Source organism: Theropithecus gelada, chromosome 12, assembly GCF_003255815.1.
Source record: "Theropithecus gelada isolate Dixy chromosome 12, Tgel_1.0, whole genome shotgun sequence".
Classification (NCBI taxonomy): Eukaryota; Metazoa; Chordata; class Mammalia; order Primates; family Cercopithecidae; genus Theropithecus; species Theropithecus gelada.
The window spans coordinates 36091937-36112118 of NC_037680.1; the positions used below are offsets into that span (position 1 = coordinate 36091937).

General features: G+C 36.5%; 2 protein-coding genes across 11 annotated transcripts in view; one reads left to right on the forward strand and one right to left on the reverse strand.

Moving 5' to 3' along the window:
* MARCH7 (membrane associated ring-CH-type finger 7) overlaps nucleotides 1–1916 on the forward strand; it is a 55651-nt gene extending 53735 nt beyond the window's left edge. For 3 of the 7 annotated variants that reach the window (XM_025405443.1, XM_025405445.1, XM_025405441.1), the window contains one exon: nucleotides 360–1643. In XM_025405443.1, the coding sequence (XP_025261228.1) occupies nucleotides 360–418 (59 nt within the window). In that variant the 3' untranslated portion in view covers nucleotides 419–1643. Of the gene's footprint in view, nucleotides 1–359 lie in introns of all 7 variants that reach the window. The other 4 variants (XM_025405446.1, XM_025405440.1, XM_025405442.1 and 1 more) reach the window with 2 other exon arrangements.
* The window catches only part of CD302 (CD302 molecule), a 23908-nt gene continuing 5423 nt past the window's right edge, over nucleotides 1698–20182 (reverse strand). Inside the window, exons 2-6 of one of the 4 annotated variants that reach the window (XM_025405447.1) lie at nucleotides 16365–16475; nucleotides 13896–14012; nucleotides 12977–13150; nucleotides 10848–10874; nucleotides 1698–5091 (exon numbers count right to left, since the gene is read on the reverse strand). In XM_025405447.1, the coding sequence (XP_025261232.1) occupies nucleotides 4889–5091; nucleotides 10848–10874; nucleotides 12977–13150; nucleotides 13896–14012; nucleotides 16365–16475 (632 nt within the window). In that variant the 3' untranslated portion in view covers nucleotides 1698–4888. The remainder of the gene's footprint in view (nucleotides 5092–10847; nucleotides 10875–12976; nucleotides 13151–13895; nucleotides 14013–16364; nucleotides 16476–20182) is intronic. The other 3 variants (XM_025405450.1, XM_025405451.1, XM_025405448.1) reach the window with 3 other exon arrangements.

Sequence of the window (20182 nt, forward strand, 5' to 3'; positions counted from 1 at the left end):
TGAGAGCACTTGCCTTAAGTTCACTTTTTTCCTAGTGTTTATATATCATTAGCTACTATGAACACAGACTGATCTCAGAAACATTTTAGAAGATGCTCTTGAACCACATTTTTAAGCATTTTCATTTTTATAAAAATTGATATAACATTACAAAAAGATGTGGGGGCGGGAGCATTGTGGTTGGGCATCACCCAGTCAAACCACCCTAACCCTGTCATACAACTTATCATTTTGATCAAACAGTATACTAAATTGGGATTTTTGTTTTTACAAGTCATTGCTGTTCTGGCTTCATATTTACACTTCCCATTCTTATCCCCCTTAAAATCATTCTTGATCATCCTGTTTTCTTTCAACAGCTTCAGAGGATGATTCCGAGGAAGATGGAGACCATAACAGGACATTTGATATTGCCTAACTTCATATAAGACAGATGGATGATCTGTAAACACAAATGTTTATTAAAAATGGCAATTAAATATAAATTACTTTTGTGGGGGAATGGCTAATAAATACATTTACTATATATAAAATGAATATATACATACACATGTATGCCTGTATATATATATTCATTCTCAAGTGTTGCTGAATTAAAATTCTGCTGGACTTTTTAACATAGCAAATCTGATGTTTATAAACTGGTAATCAAAAAGGTTTTTTTCTTTTAAGTAAGTGGGGAAGTATTACCCTTGTTTTAAATAAGCAATGCCTATCAACCCTTTTTTTGTGTTCTGATTACTGTAGTCTTATTTATGAAAAAAGGTTTGTGTTTTACTCTTGCTAGTGAGAAAAGTGGGACAAAATATACTTTTGAAATAAAATGCTATATGGCACCTAATTATTTTTTCTTTTAAAATGCCTTAAGTTGCAGTCTCATTTTGATAATCATTTGCTTCCAGTGTTTAAAAATTTAAAAAAGAATGGGGAGGTTATGAGAAGAGCATTATATTAGGTTTCCAAATTTAATTTGAATTCCAAATTCACTTAGCAATAAAATCTAATTTTTAAAAAGTATATAAATATAAAATGTATAAATGATGGATAGATTTTTGTATTGATTTGCAGAATGCAGATTATATTTGATAGGCTATAGTATGTAGATATTCCTTTTAGGAATATTACAGCTCTAAATTATATGAGACTTGCCAGTCAAATTCTATTTGGTTTAAAAAAAAATTATTGCAATCTTAAGTTAATGGAATATTTTTAAATCCCACATTCAGAGTTTAAAACACTGGTTTTCAATGTGTTTTTTAGTGTTGTCACTTCTTTATAGATAAATATATAAATAACCTGTTTGGATCCTGGTCGTTTCTAACTGTTCCTTGGTAATTCTGAGCATTTATTTGATGACTTAATATTTTTCACTACCTTTGGAGAACAGATGAACATTATTTACCACGAATGGATCTATACTGTGGTCATGAGTTGTGTATACTTCCACAACACTGTATTTTTCTTCTGTCAATACCCTTAGGATACACTTTAAAATACCTTAAGGTCTGATGTTATGGCAACAAACTACTTTTTCAAACCTAAATGGAACCATGTAATTTCTCAAGTGAATGAACAATTTGCTCACACTTAGTTTGTTGGTCTTATGTAAAACATTGGCTCGAAATAAAGTGCACACTGATTTATTTTACAGTTTGAAATGTTTCCTTTTAAACTGGTGCTCAAAGAAGACATCAAACTTCATAACCAATAATTTTATTAAAATTGCAAATCTCATTTTAAGCAGTAATATAAATGTTCTAAAATATTGCTCACCTCTTGCCAGTTATCTTTGCATTGTCTGTCTTAAAGCAAAAATATAAAATTTTAGGGTGGTAGTTTTAATATATTCTGTGGGTCCTTAGGGATGCTTTGAATTTGAAGTATATATACTTTTAATAAAATTCAGTATGACAATTATGTTTTGCTTAACCCATAAAACTTTATTTAAAAATTTTAACTAAATGGTACAAAACATTGATTGGTATGCATATAAGATAATTCTCTATAGTTTTGTCATTAAATGCTAAATGACAGTGATAACAATGGCTTAAGCTTTACAGTATTCTTTTAGTTCCCTAGTACCACTTAGTATTTAAATATTGTCATATTAGCTTCAGATTATCATGTAAATGACAGTAGAGGAATTAGAGAAAAGGCTTTCATTGGTTATCAGTTTTAAATTCTGAACAAAAGAGACCATACACTGCTCACTACAAAGAATGCAATTTTCTAAGAAAATGTAGTTTAAAATGTTACTCTAAATATCTGCCAAAGAATTATATTGTTATTACTAGCTAAAACCAAGATGTTGAAGAAAGCAGTTTCTACATTCTGAATGTAGTAAACAAGCCTGCGTGTGTAATCCAATTATTTCTTGACTAATGAGTAGATAAGGGGCCTGTTATAGATGTTCTGGTATATAAAGAAAATTAAAATGTAGGCCGAGCGTGGTGGTTCACGCATGTACTCCCAGCACTTTGGGAGACCAAGGTGGGTGGATCACTTGAGGTCAAGAGTTTGAGACCAGCCCAGCCAATATGGTGAAACCCTGTCTCTACCAAAAATACAAAAAGCCAGGTGTGGTGACAGATGTCTGTGGTCCCAGCTACTAAGGGGACTGAGGCAGGAGAATCGCTTGAAAACCTGCAAGGCGGAGATTGGAGTGAGCCAAGATTGAGCCACTGCACTCTAACCTGGGCGACACAGCGAGACTCATCATATATGTATATAGCACTTCATTACCAGAGGCCATGAAACCAAATACTGAAAATTAAATCAGAGTTTAAAACAGCTGTTTTGGAAGAGTTGCCATTAGGTAGAAAGTATCAAAACATACAAAAGAAAGTTGTATGGGAGTTGAGTGGAAGGTAGGATTTAAGAGCAGCACTGCCCAATAAAGCTTGCTATAATGAAAATGTTCTATGATGTATGTTGCCCAGTATGGTAGCCACTAACCACCTGTGATTTGAACACTTGACAATGTGGCTAATGTAATTGGGAAACTGGATTTTAAACTATACTTAATTTACTTAAATAGCCTCATGTGGTTAGTGGCTCATTGGACATTGTAGTTCTAGATGTTTGAGAGTGTTGGTTTTAAGTTGGACTTAATCACTTTCCTACCCAAATTCTACCACTCCTTTAAGAACTCCTTTAGAACTCTTAGTTGATATAATACGCCATAATTTTACTTTGCCTGTAGTTCTTCAAGGAGTGGTACAATTCGGATAGGAAAACCAGGGAGGAATTTCAAGGTAGTGTTCAATATTGACATTAGTAATAGTCTATCAATAATAAAATAGATATCTCAAACACTACACCACATCTCAGAAATGTAAAGCTCTTACAGAGCATGCTTGTGCTTATGTAACAGCTGGTGTAATGCCTGCATTTTCAGTACTACATAGCCACACTGTTAATAGTTTTGTGTCACTTTTTAGTTACTTATGTCTCATTAATGATAGTGCCGTTAATTGTGATGAGTGTTTTCGATTCATGTGGTCAATAAAAAGATTACAAAAGCTGGGACTTTGTTGCCATTAGTCAAGCTAGTGAGATAGTGTATCTCCCCATAAGAAAGTAAGATAATTGATGGGGTGTGGATTCAGGAGAGGGATTACTTTTCTTTGAGCTTCAGACTTCTAAATATAGACAATATACTTCAGTCAGTAATGGATCACATACAGAACAGTGTTCCCTTAGTAGACCATATTTTTACTGTGCCTTTTCTATATTTAGATACACAAATACCGTTGTGTTACAGTTGTCTGCAGTATTCGGCACAGTAACATGCTGTGTAGGTTTGGAACAAAATAGGCCATACCATCTGGGTTTGTGTAAGTACAAGCTGATTTTCACACAAGAAGATTCCCTAACTATGCATTTCTTAGAACGTATCCCCATTGATAAGTGATACATGACTAATTTATGTGAAATTTATACATTCTATCTTTCCTGTTTTTGATTTATTGATGGTGAGGAAAACACTCATTTCAGCTTTTTCATTTTTTTACTCCCCAAATGATTTTCACCTTTTTCTTAAAATGTACAATAAATGCACTGAAAACTGATCATTGTCACTACAGTTGTACTTAGTGTTTTTCTTCGGTTTTTGTTTACACAGTTTTCATGTCGTTGAAGGAAAAATTTATAAATGCTTGAGGAGAATGAAATACTTTGTACAGGACAAGGTACAAAAGGTACGGTGGCAAGAAAGAAATCCTTAAAGGGGCACTAGGATATATAAGTGTTAACCTAATTGCCAGCTTTCTCCATGCCATCCTGGACACAGCGATCATACTTTGTTTCAAAAGACTTATAAACATTAATTAAAACTTGAGTCATTTGTGATAAAATGGTGTGTGTAATGAAACTAAAATTATGTGGTGTGGGGTGTTAAAAGTTGTAAAATTTTCTTTATCTAAATCATAAAAGGAAATACACATTCTAGAGGAATTATCTGCCAAAGAAACAATTATCAAAGATACTTAAATGTATGGAATGTACTTAAAATCACTTATTCCCCATTTCATGTTTACTAATAAACATATGTGGTCAACTAGAAGGGAAGATACAGCAAGCAAGATAAATAGGCTGAGCTTTTATTTTTATCTGCTTCTTGGGCTTTAAGCTTTCCTTCATTCAAGTGACAGATTCTGCATTTGACGGGATGCTTAAAATCACTATATTAGATCTAAGATCATTTCTAAAACCTGTTTTTTTAATGAGCCTAAAGATTCTTTTCACAACATGAATACATAAAAATGTTACTGGAATAAGGAAAACCATTAAAGCTCTAATATCCAATGTCAAGTTTTATATTAAAATTTTTCCCAAGAATCTCTGCCAGGGCATTTTGTTGATGTCTTAGTGCAAGATTACCAAAAACTTACTCAAATTGAACAGGATACTCATTTTCTTCTCCAACTACCAAAACACAGTCTTCGTTATAAGGTGATTGGGGTGCGGTTGAAAAAACTGTGGTGAAACGAGAATCAGAATGTTTTTTGTACAGGAACCAAATGATTGCTCCCAAAACTGTCAAAATTACTGTGCTAGCAATCACCAAAGCTGATACTAAAATATGGTTATCTGAAAAGGAAAAGACAAAAGAACATATGGGAGATTAGGGTACACAAGTTGCAAGTATATTTTAATGAGCACAACTGTAGTTTTTTTAAACATTTCTCTGTTGAGAATTTCCCACACTGATGAGAAAACCAAAAATTGCACATTTGTTCCTATCAAGATTTATATTTCTTGGCCTGAAGAATATTACTCAAATTTTCTAGGAAGTTGTGCACTTCTCCACTCTACTGAAGATCCCAAAATGGAAATCACCCAAGTACACCATGCTCCAGTTTGTGTTCCTTTGCTTTACTTTCTAAGACTACCAATTCAGACCTACTGTTCCCTTTAGGAATTCTAGTATTTAGATAATGTGTTACATTATTGAGGTTTAATGGTTCACCTGGCTTTGGGGATTTAAGATTTGTTTAACTGAAAAAAACACCCAAGAGCTGCAGTAAAAGTACGTTGCTTTTGGGTGTCTGCATTCATTCATTCTTTGTGTGTTTTCCTAAAGTTCTATAAGTATGTACAACTTTGCAGTTCTTGCCTATTCAAACCCTTGTAATCTTTCTATAAGAATCCAGTTTAATAAATTGAGGAAAGTAACTTGGTTTAGGAGGACGAAAATACTTTTGGGCAGGTACTTGTATTATGTATAGTAATAGGCTAAAGAATGTGAAAATTTTTCAGAATAATTTTGACAGATTTTTGATTATTATATTCTTAATACCCATTATTTCTAACTGGTGCTTGTTAAAATGAGACCTGGAAGTATATAAGATTAGTGAGAGAAATCTGGCCAAATTATTTGTTAAAGTGAGGGAGAGCCATTGATATTTTTCAGATATTGACAGGATTTTTTGGGAGGAGTGAGGAAATGGTCACAAGTGAATTATCTTTTAATCCTGAAATAAAATTTGGTAGTAAAGATTTGGTAAGGTGTGAGGGTGGATTTGTTGGTATTATTAAAGACATTAAAATGAAAAAAAAAAACGCCAAGAATTCTGTAAACTGAGTTCAAATGGGGTTCTTCCCATTTGGCTACGGCAACCTCCGCCTTCTGGGTGCCAGTGATTCTCATGTGTTAGCCCGGGTAGCTGAGATTACAGGCACATGCCATGATGTCCAGCTAATTTTTGTATTTTTAGTATAGAGTTTTGCCATGTTGCCCAGGTTGGTCTGAAACCCCTGGCCTCAAGTGATCTGCCCCCTTCAGCCTCCCAAAGTGCTGGGATTACAGGTGTGGACCACTGTGCCCAGCCCCATAGTTTTCTTAAAATTAACATAGCCCATTTTCAGTGTAGAACCTTAACTTTACCAATGTGAACACACTTTATTTCAGTCTACTAATGATTGTACAGTAATAGCTTCATAATCAGTAGCATCTACGTTAAAAATAGGTATTACATGATGGTAATACAGAAAAACAAGTCTGAAAGATCATGGTAATTGAGAAATATTTACACACTAAATCATATAGCTTTAAAAGACCTGGTATCCTAAGAACTGGACAGCATCCAAGATGGGTGAGACACAGTAAGTATATATGCTGCTTTTATTTTCACATTCTGCAAGTGACCTTTAGCCAAAGTTGACTCCAGGGGTTTTAGTTAGCTGCATACTATTAAATGTGTGACAAAGTCAGTTGTCAAGGCAACTGATGAGCAGTGTATTAAAACAATGTGTAGTTTGTATCTGGAGGTTAGGATAGTTTTACATTAGGAAATCCATTATCTACCTCATTAATTAAAGGAAAAATCCATTGCTTGAGCGTATAATAGCTATTTACCATGAAATCCTACTTTTTTAAAGAAACAAAATTTAGGAAAAATACTTTTTAGCCTAACAATGTTCCTTACTTGAGGAGACATAACAAACACTGAAACAAGCTTTCACTTCTTTGTCATATCTTAAGCCCATTTAATCCATTTTCTCAACATTCTGAAATTCCTGTGGCAAAGGTCAACAATGATCTCTTTATGACTACATGCATAAACACGTGAATGTTTTAGTTCAACCTGAGGCAACTAGATTGTTAGCGGTCCAGACTTGAAGTTATCTCCTCACTTGGCTTCCTTGACTTTGCTCTCTTCTGTTTTTCAGACGACTGCTTCCTAGTCATCTTTGTGGACTCAAAGCTTTCCATGGTTGATCTCAACCATTCAAGTTTTGTATGTAAATCCATGTATAAATATGTGTGTGTACCCCCACTTTACTCCCAAATCCCTTCTGAATTCCTGCAAATAGCCACTGCCCAGTCATCCAATCTGGAAATTATAGACTTCCTCTCTATTAATTATCAAGACTACACATTTTTCTTCTGTTTCCTATTTGACTGCTACTTTCATGCCCTAGTTCTAAACACTGATCATCTGAGGACCGAACTATGTATAATCTACCTCAAAAACTATATGAAACATTTTGTTGGGCTGTAACCTCAGGTTAGTTTGAGTGCCAACTGTGTGCATTTAATTCTGAGGCACAGGGTTTAAATGACTTGCCCAAGTCCATTTAGTGACAGCAAAAATTCAACCCTTCACCTTGGTCCTGATTTGTCATCTCAGATAACCTGTCCTTGAAGATTTAACTCCCGTGTCCTCTCTAGTAACCTTTGCTGAACCCAGCTTGGACTAACTTGCCCTTTCCTGTCTGCTTGCCACACTAGGTGCATCCGACAATGGACACCTTAATTCTGTTGAAAGTATTCTTCCCAAGGGAGTCTTCCAGCTTACACTTGGTATGAAGGGGAACTCCCTGTTTGCCAAGATTGCAGCTACACTTAATTATTGGGTGGTTTTCCTTGCTGCTTCAACTCCCATGTTCTCTACCGTTACTCCTTAAAGTCAGACTAAGCCTAATCCCTGTCTATCTACATGACAGGCTTTCACTTTAACTTTAGGTCTTCATTCTGCAAACTCATGGCCTTATCAAATGAGGCCTTCCCTGGCCACCCTACGAAAAATAAAGTACAGCACCTCCCTTCTTGCACTGGAATTCATCCTTATCTACCTGTTTTCCCTATAGGATATGTCACTATCTCACATATTTTTGTTTTACCCTTCCCACTAGAATGTATGCTTGAGAGCAGGGGCTTTTGTTTTGTTCATTGCTCTGTCTTCAATGTCTAACTTTAGGAGAAAGTCTGACACACAGTATTTACTCACTAAATTATACACACATATTTAATATAGATTTACATACACATATATACATGTAATGAATTTAGAGATTACTTTTTCTGTAGTTTGAAGACCCTATGTTGCCAGATGTTTCATCTATTCATGGTTTTGAAGCCATAGATGTATTTTTTTCTAAATGTTCCAACTTACATGTATCTCTGTTTTTTCCAAAGTAATACATTTACATAGCTTAGAAATCAGTTCTAGAAGATACGTAATGAAAATACTGTGCTCCTGCTCCACTACTACTCACCTGAACATCCATTCCTTAAAGTTAACTACACTCCTGTTGCTTCAGCTATTTATCTCCATGTCTAAATAACATGCTTCTGCTACCTGATTTTTTAAAATGTAATGTAAAGAATTACATGTAACAAATATCTTAGGTGAGCAGTAGCATTAAGTATATTCACTTCGTTGTGCTACATCACCACCATCCATTCACAGAACAACTCATTTTGTAAAATGGAAACTCTACCTATTAAACTCCCATTTCTCCCTGACCTAACCCTTGGCAAAGAGTTTCTTGGTGAGGTTGACTACTTCAGGTACCTCATACTGTAGGTAAGAATTATACAGAACTTGGCCTTTTGTGACTGGCTTATTTTTCTTTTTTTTTTTTTTTTTAGATGGAGGCTTGCTCTGTCTGGCCCAGGCTGGAGTGCAGTGGAGCGATCTCGGCTCACTGCAGCCTCTGCCTCCAGGTTTCACCTAATTTTTTTTTTTTTTTTAGTAGAGACGAGATTTCGCCATGTTGGCCAGGCTGGTCTCCAACTCCTGACCTCAGGTGATCCACCCGCCTTGGCCTCCCAAAGTGCTGGGATTACAGGCGTGAGCCACTGCGCCCGGCCTGTGACTGGCTTATTTTGTTTAACCTAATGCCCTTCAGGTTTATGAATGTTGTAGCGTGTGTCAGAATTTTCGTGTCTTTTAAGGCTAAATGATACTCATTTGTATGTGCAGATTACATTTTGTTTATCTCTTCATCAATGGACACGGGTTGCTTCCACCTTTTGGCTATGGCAAATGATGCTATGAACATAGATACACAACTATCAAAGAGATGGGTGTACGGATATTAAAGACTCCTTGCTTTCAGTTATTTGGGATACATACTGAGAAGTGGAATTGCTGGATCATATGGTAATTTTAATTTTTTTGAAGAACCACCACACTGTTTTTCACAGAGGCTGCCCCATTTTACATTCCCACCACAAGAGTTCCAATTGCTGCATATCCACACTAACGCTTGTTATTTATTGTCTTCTTCCTATAGATGAATGAAGATGTAATTCCTGTATACACACAAACTCAACACTTTTCTTCTCCTCTGTCATAGTTCTATCGTAGTAACCCCCAAATAGAAAACTGACAAAGGACTCAGATTCAATTTTTTTTGTTTTTAGATGTAGTCACTCTGTTACTGAGGCTGGAGTGCTGCAACCTCCACCTCCCAGGTTCATGTAATTCTCCCTGCCTCAGCCTCCCAAGTAGCTGGGATTATAGGCACTCGCCACCGTGCCCGGCTAAGCTTTGTATTATTTAGCCCGGCCCATATCCAAATTTAAAGAAACAAAAGTTATTTTAAAAATTCCTACCAATAATAAAGGCAACTCGATAAAAATAATATGGGTGGCTGGGCATGGCGGCCCAACGCCTGTAATCTCAGCACTTTGGGACGCTGAGGTGGGTGGATTGTTTGAACCCAGGAGTTTGAGACTAGCCTGGGTAACAGGGTGAAACCCCATCTGTACAAAAAAAATTATCTGGGTATGGCGACCCACACCTGTAGTCCAAGCTACTTGGGAGGCTGAGGTGGAAGAATTGCTGGAGCCCAGGAGGTCGAGATTGCAGCGAGTCAAGCTCCGCACTCCGCACTCCGAAAATGGGTAAAAGCCTTTTCACAAAAGATATACAAATAAATAATCATCTGAAAGGTGCTCAACATCATCAGGTAAATGAAAATGAAAGCCGCAAAAAGATCACTACACACCTGATCTGAATGGCTAAAAATAAAGAAATTGACAATACCATCATAGGATGAACATGGAGCAAATGGAACTTGGACACGCTGCCAGTAGTAACATGATTTAAGCATTTTGAAAAATTATTCGGTGGTTTCTAATAAATCTAAATACATATACTTGCCCTATGACCCAGCTTTCTACTTTCTAGAATATACTCAAAGAAAATGAGAACATAGTCCAAAAGAAGATGTATGAGAATGTTCGTAGGCAGCTCTATTCAAATTAGTTTGAAACTAGAAGTGATCCAAATATCCATAAACAAGAGAATGGACAATATATGATATATTCATAAAGTATTATAAGGCTTAGGAAAAAAATTCAGTGAATGTGCACAACACAGATGAATCTTAAAAAAATTCCCAAGTCAAAGAAGCCAGACAAAACTACATATTGTAGAATATATTTAAAATGTCGAGTCTTATTACTAAGAGACCTTTCTACATTCTTATAAAAATTGTTCTACTTTGTATTACATAATTTTTAAAAGGGATCTGTAATAGTATTTTAATATGCCAGAATTTTGATATATTTTTAATTGTGGGAAAAATTTAAAGACCAAATCATCACTTACCTGATAAATATTTCCTTTTGTATGGAACTAAAATACGAAAGAAAATTAAAATTAGAATTTAATTATGCTTTATTATAGGATTGACTTTAAACCTGTTCACAATCATTAAAAATAAACCCTTTTATTAGTAGCTTAATATCAACATATTCATAGCTTAAAATCCGTATTTCTTTGCCTCATTAATTGTCTCTTGTCTGTTTTGAACTTAGTTTTTAAAGAAAGCTGTAGAGGGCTCACAACATGCATTAGCTTGGTTGGTGGAAACGAATATGGGATCTTGAGGAAAATACAATAATGAGGTAAAGGAAAAAAGAGGATTCTGGTTGGAGAGTATAGAAAACAAACGTCGTAAAATTAAACAACTGTGACCCTAACTACCTTAGTATGGATGTACTCACTATTTCTGATGTTTTGAAGTTATAGTTTAATTAAAAACTTTGTTTATGTAATTGCACCATGAGGTGCAGTACCTGAAAAGAACCAATATTTTGCAAAACAAATATTTGAAGTTGAATACTACTACCATAAAACTATGATGAACATTTTGATAATCACTGTAAAACTAATAGTAGTCAAGGATCCTGCCGTTGCAAGTAAAGAAAAGTACATACTTCCATATGTAAAGAAAGGAATTAAGCAGAGCAGGATGTGGAGTTTTGGTTTACAGTTGAAGTAGAAGGGGAAAATACTAAGTATGCAAAATGGGGAAATGGTTGCTTATATCATGTTTCAAGCACCCCAAATTCATATTTTGAAACATTAAAAAACAAAACAAAACTTTTTTTGTAGAGATGGTGGTCTTGCTATGTTGACAAGGCTGCCTCAGCCTCAAAAAGTGCTGGGATTACAAGCATGAGCCACTGTGCCCAGCCCACATTTTGAAAATTTAAGTTTCTTTAATGAGAAAACATTTACTTTCTAAAACTTAGAATAACAAACTGTAGTATTTTAATAAATATCATCAAAATACTGTTGTGGGCCAGGATAATTCTGTTCATTAAAAAACCTTCTGGGCTGGACACAGTGGCTCACGCCTGTAATCCCAGCACTTTGGGAGGCCGGACGGGGGCAGACCACAAGGTCAGGAGTTTGAGACCAGCCTGGCCAATCTGGTGAAACCCCATCTCTACTAAAAAATATAAAAATTAGCCGGGCGTGGTGGCAGGTGCCTGTAGTGCCAGCTGCCTGTAGTGCCAGCTACTCGGGAGGCTGAGGCTGGAGAATCGCTTGAAGCCGGGAGGCAGAGGTTGCAGTGAGCCAACATTGCGCCACCGCACTCCAGCCTGGGCGACAGAGAGAGACTCTGTCTCAAAAAAAAAAAAAAAAAAACAAAAAAAAAACAACCTTCTGATGGGTCAGAAGAAAACATTTTAATTCCAAATGAATTATAAACTATGATGTAGTTTTTGTTTGCCTAAACAAAAGATGTTCTTATGGAGAATCGAATTCCCTGTAAAGTAACACGAGAATTCTAGAATTATACATGATTATTCTTCACCACTTCTGCTCTCTTAAATCACATGCAAAGAGATTATAATAATTCCTTTAAACAAGAAATTTTTGACCTCTTGCAAACACTAAGCAGATAGGATAAAAGTATGCCTATTTCATGTGATCTGGCCTTATCTCCTAAATGTAAGAGAATTATAATTTGAGTTCCAAGAGACTTAAGAGCAAACCATCCTATAAATATATTCTGAAGTCTTATTCTCTATTTTCTTTTCTTTTCTTTCTTTTTTTTTTTTTTTTTTGAAACAGAGTGTTGCTCTTTGCCCAGGCTGGAGTACAATGACTTACTCACCGCTTACTGCAGCCTCAACCTCCCAGGTTCAATTGATCCACCCACCTCAGCCTCCCATGTATTTGGGACCACAGGTGCACACCACCATGCCCAGCTGATTTTTGTATTTTTTGTAGAGACGAGTTTTCGCCATGTTGCTCAAGCTGGGAACTCCTGCACTCAAGGAATCCACCGCCTCAGTCTACCAGAGTGCTGGGATTGCAGGTGTGAGCCACCGTGCCTAGCCTTATCCTATTTATTGAGGCATACTTATCTCAAAATTATTTTAAAACCAGCCCTACTTTCCCTGCCCCTCCTAGAATGGAAAAACACCTTCAGTCATACTTACTAGCTGTTTTGCATAGTGTTCCTTCCACAAAAGAAACTTCACAATTTCCTTTTTTCCATTCACCTGTCTTGATGTGCAGAAAAGCACAGGTGTCAATTAAATCCTCCCCATCATCTTGGTCTGTCCACTTATCAAATGTCATATTTGAATTATCAAACCACTTGAAACTCGCATCTGTCAATTAAGGAATATTTTCAACATTATGACAGTTTTAAAAGGTGTTCAAGTCGAAAAGTGTGTAGGATTAAAGGTGGAAAGTTACTAAGGTATGTCTGGTCTAAACTTTTGGTTGTAGGATTAAAATTAGGAGGAGGAATATATCCTGTGTACAGCCAAATCATCAAAAGCTATCAATTTAAGAGGTTTCTGAAGATGATTCAGTTTTTGCAAAAATATATACATGTATAATATTCTTAAGGGAAAAGTCAAGAAAAATAGTTAAATGTTAGTAGTAACCTTAGTAATTTCATTTCACTTGAAAATGTTTACATACGTACTTTATATTTGTCTACAGTGATGATACATTTATATACATTTATATAATAGATTTATATAATACATCTATTACATTTATATACATTTATATAATACATTTATATAATAGAACCGTGATAATTTACTCTATCCTTAGCCTATTAGTTGCAGATGCTAATACTAACTTTTATGATCATGCTATATTACAAAAATACTGAGCCTTAGAGCCACATTTTAATCCAGACAAGAATCAACTGTGGCTTTCATCTGTGCAATTCATTGAGCTATGCAGATACAAGCTGTGGTACGATCATAGCCGCACACTGAAAATGTAACACCTGGAGGCCACAGGAATCATCAACTTGAACTAGAGAATTGAAGAGCCATCAGTTTTACTACATTAAAAAAGAACAAAGTCACGTCCCACGAGGTAAATATCACTTACCATCTGTGTCATAAAACATGCCTAGTAGGATATCATCTGAGCCTTTCCATTGCTTTTTCAAAGTATCCAATATAAAAGCATTTTCTTCTTCATTATGTATGCTTATCATGTCCGCTCCTGAAATTATTTTAAAGAGAAAAAAGTCAGCATATTCTAGAATCAGTGAAAATCACTAGGTAAATAAAAATAATAAATAGTTGCTTAACTTTCTATATATATTAGAGCTGGACAATGAACTTTGATCTTACAGTTCATACAAGCTAATAAGGTTACAGGGACATGTCTTGGCTCTCAGCCTTGAGTATGATTTATGTCATTGAAATTACGTTTATGTCTCAGTATACCTAATATAATTTTTTTTTAAGGGATAGAAAACAGTTGTAGGGGCCGGGCACGGTGGCTCATGCCTATAATCCCAGCACTTTGGGAGGCTGAGGCGGGTGGATCACCTGAGGTCAGGACTTCGAGAGCAGCCTGGCCAACATGATGAAATCCTGTCTCTACCAAAAAAATATTAAAAAAAAAAAAAAAATTAGCTGGGTCTGGTGGCACTTGTCTGTAATCCCAGCTCCTCAGGAGGCTGAGGCAGGAGAATTGCTTGAACCCAGGAGGTAGAGGTTGCAATGAGCTGAGATCACACCACTGCACTCCAGCCTGAGCAACAGACTGAGAATCCATTAAAAAAAAAAAATGTAAAAAGGAAAGAAAGAATGAACAAAAAGAGAGAGAGAGAAGAAAAAGAAAGAAAGGAAAGAGAGAAGAAGGAAGGAAGAGAAAAAGAAAGAAAGAGAAAGACGAAAAGAAAAAGGAAAAGGAAGGAAAGAAAGAAAATAGTTGCAGGGGAAAACTTGATTTAAAAATATTCTAAGACCAGCAGAATTGCTATTATTTTATTTCACCTGCCTTGAAATAAAACCATATTGGCATGTTGGAAATTTCGTCTTGTTTTCACAGAGCCGATGTTCATGTAGGACTTTCTCAAAGGGAAACAACATATATGTATTAAGTACTATGTGGCACTTTAATAAGATTAATAATTTCAGTGTTTACATTTATTCCTTCTATAATAAATGTATATGATTTTGATTAAGGTATCCCTAATACAGTTTGAAACATTCTTCCAAATGTTATTGTTGAAGAATATAACAGTAATAAAAAGCACCTTTCGGCTGGGCACGGTGGCTCACGCCTGTAATCCCAGCACTTTGGAAGGCCGAGGCAGGTGGATTGCCTGACCTCAGGAGTTCGACACCAGCCTGGCTAACATGGTGAAACCTTGTTTCTACTAAAAATACAAAAAATTAGCCAGGCATGGTGGTGCACCCCTGTAATCTCAGCTACTCCAGAGGCTGAGGCAGGAGAATCGCTTGGACCCAGGAGGCAGAGGTTGCAGTGAGTTGAGATCACACCACTGCACTCTAGCTTGGGCAACAAGAGTGAAACTCCATTTCAAAAAAAAAAAAAAGTGTCAAAATAATTAGAGGCTCAATTGGGCCCAACAGCCAAATATATAAATAGCCTCCAAGCACAGTCTTTAAAAAATGACATTTTTTGGCTGGATGCAGTGGCTCACACTTATAATCCCAGCACCTTGGAAGGCCAAGGTGAGAGGATCACTTAAGGCCAAGAGTTTCAGACCAGCCTGGGTAACATAGTGAAACCCCGTCTCTACAAACAAACAAACAAAATAGCTAGCGCACATCTGTAGTCCTGTCTATTCAGAGGGCTGACATGGGAGGATCACTTGAACCCAGGAGTTCAAGGCTGTAGTGAGCTGTGATCATGCCACTGCACTCAAGCCTGGGTGACAGAGCAAGATCCTGTCTCAAAAAAAAAAAAAAGATATTTTTATTTCAAATATTTTACAATGTGAAGTTATAAATCTATTTCCTAGAGAACACTGAGTGTATGCTCTAGCAAATCGCCTTTTTATAATTTTTCCTTGATATACTCTTTTTTACTACAGTCTTACTTCATGGTCCTATGTAATCTGACTTCAGCACTTTCCAGGAGAATAACTAAGTGATTAAGAACTCTAAGCCTAAAATCCAACAGACCTGGGTTAAAATCCTGGCTTTGTCAATTATTTCCTGTGTTACCTTGAACAAATAACTGAAGTTAATTTCATCTCTCAATAAAATGATGATAATACACTACTTGATAGGTTTGTTATGATAATTAAAGCCAGGTAAAGTATATGGTGTGCTTAACCACAGTGCCTGGCACAGGATATGCATGTTAAATAGACCCTGCTTTGGACCATATTGTCCAACAACTGTCTTTCAACTCCAGGATTAAATATATACCCAATTCCACTGCCTGTAGCTTGTGTGTTGTCAAATAAAAATTGTACATTAAATCTTAGGACCCAGTTAAAAGTCAGATGTGACAAAATCAGTTTTTAAAGAAATTAATGAACACTGTTTACTAATTTGTGAAAAAACAAACAGAAAAGAGTAAGCCTTTTACCATGGTCAGTACACTGATTTCTGACATCCTCTATGCTTTCTACTTTGATGGCTTCTTGGAGAAAAATGTAGCAATTGTCTTGGAACTGAATCCAAGTAGATGAAGGACAGTCTATGTAGAAAAAAGAAGAACACTGTTAAATAACTTGAGAAAAAGAATTACATGAATTCCCAAAGATAAGGATATTAGATATTAAATTTTCACACACACACAAAGGCAATTTCCTTTGTTAAATCTTTATTAAAATAAGAAATCAACCAGTGTAACAGGAATTTGTTTCTCTGCATTATACATACTGAAAAAGAGAAATGTGCCAATGATTCTCTTCTGACTTTACAGAGCAAAGATACAAGTTTTTAGGTTGTTTAGGAATTCAAGGCAACAAACTATCTAGAAGACAGCCAATCAGGATTACACACTTCTGTTTGAAGGTTATCTTTGCAGTATTTAACAATTTCAAAAGTCTTAAGACTTTTACAAGGCCCTGTTGTTCAAATTATACCTCTAAGAACAGAAGAGAAAAAGAAGTTGCTAGCTTATAAATATTCACACAAGTTTTCATATTGCACAGGAAAACGAGACTGATGTTCTTATGAATGTCCTTAATTTAACACCTCATCAAAGTAGATTCTTTAAGGTAGTTCAATGAAATAGAACCATAACTCTTCCTCTACTGCTCTAAGGGGACATCTCCTTCACCTCTATCTTGGTCTCTTTTTGTTTATTATAAAGATGTGCATTTTTAAGCCTAGGCTCTAGAACCACTGTGACCCACCTAAATTTATTTTATATCCAAGTTTTTTTTCCTTCCAGCTGTTTTATAAGCACTTGAATTACACATATGACTACCTTGGGTTTAACTCTGGTAGGAATCTAGAACTCTCCCACAATGCTGGCTTAAAGATACGGTTGTTTTGCAGCAAACACTTTGCTTTGGGAAAATGTTCATTATGAAACATTAAAACAATCTGGCTATAAAATTACATGATACCAACATTTGCAAAGCAAAGAAGTCCAGAATAGAGTCAGGAATTGGAGAAGCCAGACAGCTTTGTAGGAGGAAGGTCTGAAAACAAGACACTTGGTTGAAAGTCTGTATATGGAGCAGGTAGATCCTTTCCCTGAGAAATAGCATTCAGCCATCTCAGGTTCATTACACATTTCTGCAACCTTCTTTGAAAATCTGGTCTTTATTCAGAGAAACTCTTATTCCTTCAAATCCACTTCCAGGAATTTAATCTAGATTTTCTAGTTGTTCTTAATGGGAGTATTAGTCTTCTACTCCATGAGAGTGAGATGCAAAATTCCATCTTTTATACTTTTCAACAAGTTATCAACAACTGGTCACCTATCTACCCATCATCCGTATCAGACATTTGCTGAGCAACTTCTACGTGTCAGGTATAATGCTTAGAATCCAGGCAGAGGGGCCGGGCGCGGTGGCTCAAGCCTGTAATCCCAGCACTTTGGGAGGCTGAGACGGGCGGATCATGAGGTCAGGAGATCGAGACCATCCTGGCTAACACAGTGAAACCCCGTCTCTACTAAAAAAATACAAAAAACTAGCCGGGCGACGTGGCGGGCACCTGTAGTCCCAGCTACTCGGGAGGCTGAGGCAGGAGAATGGCGTAAACCCGGGAGGCGCAGCTTGCAGTGAGCTGAGATCTGGCCACTGCACTCCAGCCTGGGCAGCAGAGCGAGACTCCGTCTCAAAAAAAAAAAAAAAAAAAAAAATAATCCAGGCAGAGGGTGTATGATAAAAAGCACAGTTACAGGTACCTAGTAAGGTCTCCATAAATATTCATTGAATGAGTGAACTAGGATGTAAAGGCAGATTTCTTCCCTCCTTCCCCTCTCTGCTGCCAGAGACATGACAGAGGACACAGCAGTCATTTCCAGAATAAAACTCAAACTGAAAGTCAAAAGGGCAGAGGCTCTAAATTACAAACTTCAATTACTCTTTCTCTTCTTTTTTCCCTCTTTTACTTTCGTCTGGTTCCTTTTATTGCTCTTTTTCTTTTACCTTATGGATTTTTTAAAAAATGAAATGGAAACAGACTGCATTACCACACTGAATGACATCTGAAACACTTTTATAAATCATTGGCAATTATTGAACCACAGGTTCAGAAATGCACTTTTGTATTATTTCTAGTCAAAACTACAGATACTGTTTTCTACTTATAACAAATAACTCGACAATATACAAAAATGAATTTTTGAAATACCATTTATATAAAATAAAATATGTGTAATAAGTCCACAAAAATATAATCAACACCCAAGTCAAGCACTTATAGTTCTTTTTTTTAATCTTTTGCTCTTGGCATGCTGTGAAAACATGTAGTTCTTATACTTTATAAATTAAAACGATTCGAAGATATGATCTCTAAAACACTGATTAAGGTATATGCTTATTTCAGCGGCAGCTCATGTGTCAATTCTCCATGAAGTGTCTCAGCCTTATCTTCCTCTAACCTATGACTCCTCTGAACATCTGTAGGACTTTTAAACTGCATTATGCATGAGAGGCCTTTTCTGGCAACAAGGACTAAAGACAGGCTCAGGCTACAAGATGATAGATTTATTGTACAGATACGTGGCCAATAAGAAAACTGAGGATACTATCTCAACAGTCAAATAGGCTTAGCGTTCATATACGAGGCCCTATATTGGGCTGATGCCTACCTAGAGTAGTCAGCTTTTGATTAAGGAAATTATCCTTATTCCAATTAGTTGTGGCTAGGGTTTTGAAAATAATATGGCACAAATCATAAGAACTATGGGTAGTCATTCTTCTTTGGAAAAGGCAATGTGTTACCCTCTGACGGCCTATACACGTTTACATAGCACTCATTAGATCCTGCTTTATATAGCGGCTATCTGATATGCATCCTGCTTTCCCAAATGATTGTTAACTCCACGACAGCAAAGATCATGTCTGAGATCTAATTGTATTCTCAATAATAACTATCCTTCTGCCTTGAACATAACACTGGAAGGGATGCATAGAAGTGGGTCAATACAGGACTCTGGTTAAGCCCATTAGGTTGTAGAGAAAAGTCTGGCTCTGACTACACAATCTTGGACATGTTATTTAACCTTACTGTGTCCCGGTTTCCTTATCTGTATAATGGGAATAACAGTACCTATGTGAGGGGGTTGCTGTTAAAAAATTGTGCTAGGTGCTTAGGATTCCACAGTGAACAAAAAGGAAAAAAATTCCTATCCTCCTGGAAATTTATGTTCTAGTTGAGGCAGATATGCAAAAGGAAGACAAATATGTAAAAAAATATGTTAGATGGTGTATTGTGGTCTATTGCTATGTAAAAAATGAGCAGCTTAAAACAAGAAACACTTATTATACACAGTTTCTCAGGGTCAGGAATTCAGAAGCAGTTGCTTGTCTGGGTGATTCTGGCTTGGGGTCTCTATGAAGTTACAGTGAAGATGCTGGCTAGGGCTGCAGCCATCTGAATACTGAACTGGAGCTAGTAGGTCAGCTTCAAGGAGGCTCACTCATATGGGTGGTGAGCTGGTACTGGCTGTGGGCAGGACACCACAGTTCCTCACCACGTGGACTTCTACATAGGGGTGCTTGAGGGTCCTTATGACATGGCAGGTAGCTTCTCCCAGAGTGAGTGATTCAAAGGAGGGCAAAGGTGGACATGCAGTGCTTCATATAATCCAGCCTTGATTGTCACACTGTATTATCCTACTGGTTATTGTGTTAGTCAGGGTTCTCCAGAGAAACAGAGAACCAACTCTCTCTGTGTGTGTGTGTGTGTGTGTGTGTGTGTGTGTGTGTGTGTGTGTGT